This window comes from Bipolaris sorokiniana (genome assembly GCF_000338995.1).
Source record: "Bipolaris sorokiniana ND90Pr unplaced genomic scaffold COCSAscaffold_10, whole genome shotgun sequence".
In the NCBI taxonomy this organism is placed as follows: Eukaryota; Fungi; Ascomycota; class Dothideomycetes; order Pleosporales; family Pleosporaceae; genus Bipolaris; species Bipolaris sorokiniana.
In genome coordinates this window covers 1,035,590-1,044,773 of record NW_006911904.1, presented here as the reverse complement: position 1 = coordinate 1,044,773, position 9,184 = coordinate 1,035,590, and the positions used below count along the sequence as shown (strand labels likewise).

Here is a 9,184-nt window from a genome sequence, read left to right as displayed (position 1 = left end):
GTGAATGTCAGATGTGACGGTGTAAGTATCCGGATCGGTTCCGGATAACTTGAGGTTGGACGTAGTCTGAACAAACAGCTGCGATATTGTTTTGAAGCCGTCACCGGCTGGGACGAGACTTTTGATATAATGTAACGGCGCAGGCAAGACTACTCGGATCAGTATCGGCGGTAGTGTCACTCAGAGGCATATGGGAGTGCGTGGGACATCAAACGAGCCTTGATTCGAATAGACACCTATAGGCCTTGTACGAAAGGATATCAAAAGTCTACAGAGCTAGCTACAGGGAGTGTCTCCTTATATACTTATCTTAGTCGGATCCGAATCGGATCCGACCTCACAACGAGTGGTTGATGAAGAGGGCGGCGAGTACTACCTCCGATCCGGCTCTGGGATTGGTCCGATACATGGCGAAGTTGTAACATCGTTACAGGCCTTGTCCTCATTAGAATAGTCCCGATTTGCAAGTAGAGGGCTGGTACTACTCTAAGGCTTGGTCTCATTTCGCGATCCAGATTGCAATTTAGAGTAGCTATGCTGCTGGCAGAATCACGTATATTCCGTTTTAGAATAATAGTACACTACGACAACATATATTGGTGACTTTGAGGAAGACGATGATGTCTAGCCTACGATGAGCATTTCACGATTAGTTGTAATTACCTCTTGAGGTCGGTGGTAGTGTAACTTATTATTAGTCAGTTATGTGAAAACTAAGATCGCGTCGAACTATAACTATCTAGCCGCATCTAAAACTATGTAAATCTGTCTCCCCCACTCCCCCTTTTTTTTCCTTTCTTAATTGCGATTTACTCTAGATATACTGCAATAGGTATAGCGTTCGGATAGATCTGCGATTACGATCCGAGCCACGATTCGAACCCAACAGGCCCTGACAAGTTACGAATCATCACAATTCTTGTACGAGACCCACTCAGATTGGTGCACGTATAAAGTGGAAAACTTGGTAAGCCTGTTACCTAGGCAGAATTAGGGAAAACTCGATCAAACAGTCTTCAAAGATTCATGGGTCACTTGATTTAAGCTACCGAATCTTGCTCATAAGGATTGTACATGCGAGTAGAGATGTAAGAAATAAAAGGCCGGGTCTGGCCTCTGTCCAGGTAAGATCTACCTCCTCCAGTCCGAAGAACTTCTTCCTCTTTCTTTCCCCTGTACAACTTCTTGAAGCCAACCAGCGCAGGGGCTCTACCTGGTTTTGTTGTGAAAGATGCATCTTCCCAAGTTGATCCTGCTTCCCTCAGTCCTCGCATTTCCGCTACTGGATTCAATAATAGACCCAATCTTTAACAGCATCTGGAGCGCGCCAGAGGGTGTCACGAAGACACTTCTAGGGAGTCTCGCAGGCACACTCGGTGCTAAGCAGTCTTATGACTATGTCGTAGTTGGCGGCGGCACAGGCGGCAACACAATCGCATATCGTCTAGCTGAAGCTGGCTTCACTGTCGCGATCATCGAGGCTGGAGGACTGTACGAATTTGGCAAGCCTGTTGTTGGTCCTGCACCCCTTGGCGATGTTATCGGTGTAGGTTCAAATCCAGCCGACAGCATCCCAACTGTGGACTACGGCTTGGTAACAGTCCCACAAGCCGGTGCAGGAGGCCGTAGAATGCACTACGCGCAGGGCAAGTGTCTCGGCGGCTCTTCGGGTCTGAATTTCATGATCCATCACCGTCCAAACCGAGGGGCTCTGGATGCGTGGGCGGAGGCTGTCGGGGATGAGAGCTACTCGTTCGACCAATTTCTTCCATACTTCAAAAAGAGCTTTACCTTCACCCCACCAAATCAAAAGACACGCCTGGCTAATGCAACGACGGCCTATGTAGAGGCGGACTTCGAGCCATCATCAAGTTCACCAATTCAGGTGACATATCCCAACTGGACACCCGTATGGTCGACATGGGCAGCCAAGGGACTTGAGGCCCTCGGCATGAAATTGACGGATAAGTTTAACCAAGGCGTCCTTAACGGGTATCATTACGCACAAACGACGATTCAGCCGCGCGCTCAGATCCGGTCCAGCTCGGCTGATTTCGTATACGCGGCAAAAGACACGAACGTAGGCAAAAAACTCGCTATATATCTAGGGTCGCGAGTCAACAAAGTACTTTTCGATAACAACAAAAAGGCCACTGGTGTTGAAGTTGCTGGACTAGGATTGCTGAAATACACCATTTCTGCCAACAAGGAGGTGATACTTTCAGCTGGTGCTATACACACGCCGCAGCTACTTATGTTATCTGGCATCGGCCCTGCGAAACATCTTGCCGAACATGGAATTACCGTACTGGCCGACCGTCCTGGTGTAGGGCAAAACATGACTGATCATGCTCTTTTTGGACCCACGTACGAAATGACATTTGACACCCTTAACAGGGTGCTCGGGGACCCTGTCGCACTTGCAAAGGCAGTGGCTGAATATGCACTGACGCAAACCGGGCCGTTGACGACAAACGTGGCTGAGTTCCTGGCGTGGGAGCGGATGCCCAGTAGCGCCAACCTGAGCCAGTCAACATGGGACCAGCTGCTTCGTTTTCCAGAAGATTGGCCTCACATCGAGTATTTCCCGGCAGCAGCCCACATTGGGACTTTTAATGTCCCGTGGCTCGATCAGCCAAAAGACGGGAAGATGTACGCCTCTATTATCGCTGCGTTAGCCGCTCCGCTATCTCGTGGCGATGTTTCACTTGCCAGTGCTTCTCCTGCGCGAAGTCCATTAGTCAATCCGAATTGGCTAACCCATCCGGGCGATGTCGAGGTCGCAATCGCGATGTACAAGCGTATACGCGAGATCTTCAATACAGATGCGGTTCGAAGCATCCGCGCGAGTGATGCCGAGTACTGGCCTGGCGATGACGTGAGGACCGACGAGCAGATTTTGGGCAACATTCGAACGAGCGTGATGGCAGTGATGCACGCATCGTGTACCGCACGGATGGGACGCGTTGATGATCCAACTGCTGTGACGGATAATCTGGCGAGGGTAATTGGAGTCCAGGGCCTGCGGGTTGTAGATGCTAGTTCCCTTGCGCTACTGCCCCCAGGTCATCCTCAGGCGTTAATCTACGCCCTCGCTGAAAAGATTGCGGATGAGATAATTAAGGGGCGATAATATGTCTTCTATGGAGAAATACTGCAATGCAAGATCTACTTCTAGTTTAATCGATATTCTTCGATTGCATGATATATTGTTCCATACTGCGTAGCTTTCGGAAATATGAACTTTGTTAATTATTACACCATCTACCGATTGTCCGTATATTACGTTACACACTTAACACGAACTAAGCTGGGCTGCGTTCAATTGCCCAGGCGTATCCGCCAGAATGCTTGCTTCGTTTATGAAGGGAGGGGCATTAAGATCGGCAGATTATAACATCGAATTCGCGCTATCAACGCTTCTGGAAGTCTTCTACCAAGATCTGTTTTACTAGTGCTTTTATATTTAGCTAATCGTACACCCCATCCACAATCCTTTGTGCTTGGACCATCTGGAAAGTAAATGATGCCTATGTGAGCTCAAGAAGCAAAACTCCCCCCCCACCTTTTTCTTTCTTCTAGACCAGTTGGATAACAGATCATGCAATATGAATAAAGGTTTGACGAAAATTATGTAGCACTTTATTAGAGATCCTGTCAGCGTTAGAATGTGTTTGGCTTCAGTCTTCACCTCCGAAGCCAGTGGTAACGTCACAACCCTAAATGATCCTTTCTTTCAAAGAGTGGGAGCCCTACCTCTGAAAATTTCGCGTTTCCAATGAACAATCATAATATTTACTAACGATTAACCTGCCTGGAGACTGCATACACTGCCTGTCAGAGCTGTGCCCAGGGCTTCTGAAAACAATCAAAAGTGATGATCGTAACCTTTGAACCTTAGTCAACATCTCGTTATACAACCTACGACTTTTAGGTGATTCATTCTCACCTTTACCCAAAAGCGCCATCGCTGACATTCCAGAGATCTTTCAATCTTTCGACCATATTCTAAGTGCTACGCAAGAGTGGATGTCCCCAAACACTCCAATAACTTCCCGCCCATTAACTTAGATCGGTCTTGATTGGACCTCTCGGACCTCATCGAACTTATTTATACAGTCACGGGAAACAAGAACATGTCTCCAGGTGCAATGGTAGACATACTGTTCCCTTCTGCTTCGTGCACAACGTGAGGACTACGTCCGGCAGTGGCTCTAGCGCCGGATGATGGCTGCCTGCTGACTACACACTGAGCTTCTATTTTCTACTGAAAGGGCAATCTGCTGTCGGTGTTATGGCCCCTCCGACGCGCCACTAACTATTTCATGGGGCACATTGCTCGATTAGTAGCCTGCCATTACCGCAAACCTTTCTCGACCCCATGACGATGGTTCAAAAGCAGCGGAAGCCTCATCATAATATTATGGATGGAGAAGGTGTGCAAATTGCACTCGCAAAATGGTGTGCGTCGCCCAGTTTGAGGAGAAAGAGTTATTTCCAGCAGGCAACCGTGTGATAGTCGAATAGTGCGACTCACTGGCCTAGCCACAAGGCTATCATAGACTAGCTGGAGTACAATGGCTTAATCGTGCACGCAGGCATTATCGGCTCGCTATGATTGGGTATCAGAAGTTTCCTTTGTGTAAGGGAAAGCCTGCTTATGCTGGCTGACTGGCTGAGCATCGTGCTACCGGCAAGCAATTTTCTTTGCAGAAACCTAGCCTTGTCAGTGCCTCCGATAAGCCGCAATTTAGACTGGAGTTCAAAAGACATTAACAAATGATCAGCAGATCTAATGGCGACAAGTATGGATAACTGTTGCAGGAAGGAGTCCAAATTTTACAGCGTGATTTGGGGAGTAGCTTTAGCTATTACTCCATATACAATGTCAGCAATCAAATAATAGTGATATTTGCCCCCGCTAGGTCCCTTGTCATTGGCTGAAGCGTACCTTTGCAGTAAGTCACCGTGCAGAGCTCGCGTGACATGATGCCTGCACTACGTTTCTTCAACACCATAATACGGACACAAGCAGATGCAAAGAGTCGTAGCCAAGGAGGCGGCGAAGTCATTTATGGGGTCGCCAAGCTCATTGGGACCGGTAATGTGGGAAGAGACGAGTTTGAACCAGTGGACCATCGGAACAAGTCAAGCCAATCACGCATGGCTCAAGTCAACATGAGGTATACCTAGATTTGGCAATAAAACGGGCAATTTGCCCTCGAATTTGTTTTTGGGCCGTGCCGTCTCTATCTGGATCGGAAAGCGAGCTGGAGCTGATTGCGCGTGGACTTTCTTTTCTTAGCCTAGTGCTGGATCCGGTGGGTTATCTGGACCGAAATAGCCGGATAACAACTATGCCCATCAACCACCAAAATGACAGCCTTGATCATATATAGGGCGTTTAGAAAATGTGTAAAATATTAAACATTTTCGCACAGGAGATTAATATCTATCCATGTATTTCAGATAGATAGAAAATAGGTGGAGTTAGCTTCATTGCGTAATTGCATTGTTGTGGGAGGGGCAGTTTTGATTCTGATTCGGCTATCTCAGTCCCCCAAGAACTGGGGTACATGGTGCAGGGTTTTACCTTAGTCCCATGATATCTCATCCCGTCCTGATAGCGCTAATCTTGTCCTCTCCGCAGAGATAAGTTCCGAACAGGGTTAAGGGCAGGGTGGAGAGCTAGTGTGTATATCAATCTTCGTTATTTGCTTGCAAGGCCCCGCTTGGTTGACAGGAGAGCTCTGTGATAGAGAGTTGGCTCCCTCTTCTTCATCCTCTTCTTCAACTTATGCTTTCGATTCTGCCGTGTCCCTTATAGCACACGTTTCCTGCTAAATAAAAGCTCCTGGCGGACCGGAGCTGCGTGCACTCCACGTGAAAGGCCTCACATCTCGTCAAGGGAGGCCTTTATAGGAATATCGGGCCCCCGGGGAGTTATAAACATCTAAGGCATAAACGAAAGAGTACAGCAGCTATGGGTACAGCAGCTATGGATTCCACGAAGCCTACCAAAGGGCCTGCCCGCCGGGCGTCCACAACCTCCACCAACAATGCTATCGAAGTTGGCACCTCGGCATCCTACCACCAAACATCCCTAACCCTCAAATTCGACTTCATCTCCATGTTCGCCATGTCCTTCTGTATTCTCGGAACCTACGCAACTTTTGCACAAGGTCTCAGCTCAGGTTTGACCAACGGCGGACCCGTAGCAATTCTATGGGGTCTGGTCCTAGTTTTCGGCTGCAACATCTGCGTAGGCCTCTCTCTCGGAGAACTGTGCTCTTCCATGCCCACGGCTCTGGGACAAGCGTATTGGGTCCATCGCTTACTCGAGAAACATCAAGCTGGAAGGTTTCTGTCGTACATGACGGCGTGGATCAATACATTTGGATGGTGGACGTTGACTGCGAGTCAAGTAGCATTCATGACCGAGTTTTTGCTGGGGATGAAAGTCATGTTTGATCCAGAATGGGATGGTGCAGGGAAAGCGTGGGTAAATTTCATGGTTTACCTGGGTGTCGCGTTGCTTTTCACCGTTGTAAATGTCGCAGCATGCCGGAGTAGTAGGTTTCTGCCGATTTTCAATGACGGTGTTGGCGTCTGGTTTGTGGGACTCTTCTTCGCGATTATGTTAGCACTCTTGATTTCGGTTGGTGTTAAAGACGGGATGGAGTATCAGTCTCCGAAGTTTGTATTCGGAGATTGGGAGAACAAGACGGGATGGGGAGACGGGGTTGTATGGTTTTTGGGACTATTGCAGGCGGCTTATGGATTGACGGCCTTCGATTCGACGATTCACAGTAAGGATTTCAGCTGCTGTCGGGTTGATATGGTGGGCTAACCGACATTTTACAGTGATCGAAGAGATACCAGCTCCGCGATCGAACGGACCGAAAGTCATCTGGCTAGCCATTGTATGCGGCGCAATTAGCGGGTTCATCTTCATGGTGGTTTGCCTGTTCTGCGTCCAGGACCTAGATCTTATTATCGATGGGCCAACTGGGCTACCGTTTATCGAACTTGTCCATCAGACGGTCGGAATAAAGGGCGGTGCCACCCTAATGGTGTTGTTCATCGTCAACGGACTAGGTCAAGGTGTAAGCCTCGCAACTACCGGCGGTCGCTTGACCTGGGGGTTCGCTCGGGACGGTGGGCTTCCGTTCAGCAGTTACTTTTCCCAGATCGACTCAACATGGATGGGTCCCGTACGAGCACAGTGGCTGCAGGGTGTTATCATTGGCCTTGTTGGCGTACTTTACTTTTTTGCCTCGACAGTTTTGACGGCAATTTTGAGTGTAAGTACGATTGCATTAACCATATCTTACGGCATACCAATCGCCTGTCTCTTGGTTGCTGGGCGGGACAAGCTTCCTATCGGAGGAACATTCAACCTTGGTAGACTCGGGGCGCTCCTCAACTGGATCAGTGTGATCTACTGTGCGATAACTACAGTATTCTTCTTCTTTCCAGGGACGCCCGACCCTAGGATATCAGACATGAACTGGGCTATTGCAGTTTTTGGTGTGATGCTCGTCATATCAGTGGTCTTTTGGCTCATTACGGGAAAAGGCGAATATCTCCAGACGCATGAGGCGGAACTAAGGCTTGAGTTCGCAGGGAGGCTATTAGCAGTAGGGCACGCGGACCTTGAAACATAGTACAATGACTTAACTTTTTTTACCTCTGTTTGCTATACAGCGTATCAGATCAATTATCTCAGAGAAGAATGGCAGGCCACACCCCAACCTGCCAGAATCGAGCATCAAAAAAATTGACTCTGCAGTTAAAGTACACAGTAAAAGGATTTGGATAATCGTTAGCGAGACCCCATTTTAAACCCTAAAAAATAGTTTAGTAATACTATTAAAAATACATCTCTTAACGAGTATATGCCTATTAGGCATACCTCTATTAGGTACGATAAACAAATCACGGTCGCGATGAAGGTAGCAGAACAGCGAACTATAGTTGCGATGAGATAGCAGCACAACGAACTATAGTTACAATAAGAACACGTAGTACAGCGCAGCGCACTGATGCCTATAAATTCGCTATGTCGTTAGTCTGTCTCTCCTATCTTATCTTAACTATAAATTAATTTCAACTCTATATCTCTTGGTGCGACAATGCGGCTTTTCTTCTAGTTGGGATCCTAGCAGCGGCCAACTCGTGCTAAGCTGAACCCGTCGCAAAAGCTACAAATCCTAGTAGAGCTTTCTTCTACTATGATAATTGCTTTTTACTCTCCTCTGCCTTAGTATATACTACGAGATCTATAAGTATAGGTATCTATCTAGTTAAAATTAATAGATTTATACTAAAATAGTAGTGCGGACCCCTCCCTAATATTAATATCACTAGTAGATTAGAAGGTAGTTATACTACCCTAATCTACTATACGGACGCGCTTGCGGTATACAAAGTAAGCATATAGTTAATAGATCGCGTCAATAGACTAAGTAGAGATACTTATAAGTGTAACGACGTTACAACTTCGCCAAGTATCGGACCAATCCCAGAGCCGGATCGGAGGTAGTATTCGCCGCCCTCTTCATCAACCACTCGTTGTGAGGTCGGATCCGATTCGGATCCGACTAAGATAAGTATATAAGGAGACGCTCCCTGTAGCTAGCTCTGTAGACTTTTGATATCCTTTCGTACAAGGCCTATAGGTGTCTATTCGAATCAAGGCTCGTTCGATGTCCCACGCACTCCCATATGCCTCTGAGTGACACTACCGCCGATACTGATCCGAGTAGTCTTGCCTGCGCCGTTACAATAAGTAGCTAGAAGATTCTATAGATAGTATCTTAAAGGCTATTTCTACACTAAATCTGACGAAGGAGTAGAAGAAGTTTAGGAAATAATTTTGGAGTAAAGAGAGCTAGGTATAGATAGGTGCGACGCTATATTTCATCTAGAAGCATCTAAGGACAGTTAGTAGGGATAAGGCGGAGGAAGTTGAATGATATGTCGTAACTTTTATAGTAGATCAGACGTGTCGTTCGAATTAGCGCGTAACGGTATCGATAGGTAAAGCTAAGGATGGCCGGAGTGGTTGCTGTTTTGAATGTCTACTTTACTTACTAGTCTTAATAAATCTCGGATTTTTTTCTCTAAACAAATGCATCTCAGAAAACCGAAGCCAAACATAGTACAATAACCTTAAGTTTAG

General features: G+C 47.2%; 2 protein-coding genes across 2 annotated transcripts; both read left to right on the top strand.

Annotated features, from left to right (window-relative positions):
• Nucleotides 1–1,143: 1,143 nt before the first annotated feature.
• Nucleotides 1,144–3,163, top strand: COCSADRAFT_38497 (uncharacterized protein). The gene has a single exon (XM_007703442.1). It carries the CDS (start codon nt 1,232–1,234, stop codon nt 3,131–3,133), a length of 1,902 nt encoding a protein of 633 aa, XP_007701632.1. The 5' UTR covers nt 1,144–1,231; the 3' UTR covers nt 3,134–3,163.
• A 2,835-nt stretch (nt 3,164–5,998) lies between these two features.
• COCSADRAFT_94579 (uncharacterized protein) lies at nt 5,999–7,667 on the top strand (the record flags this gene model as incomplete). Its single annotated transcript, XM_007703752.1, has 2 exons — nt 5,999–6,809; nt 6,865–7,667. The coding sequence occupies 2 exons, from the start codon at nt 5,999–6,001 to the stop codon at nt 7,665–7,667; spliced, it is 1,614 nt and encodes a 537-aa protein (XP_007701942.1).
• Between the last annotated feature and the right edge of the window lie 1,517 nt (nt 7,668–9,184).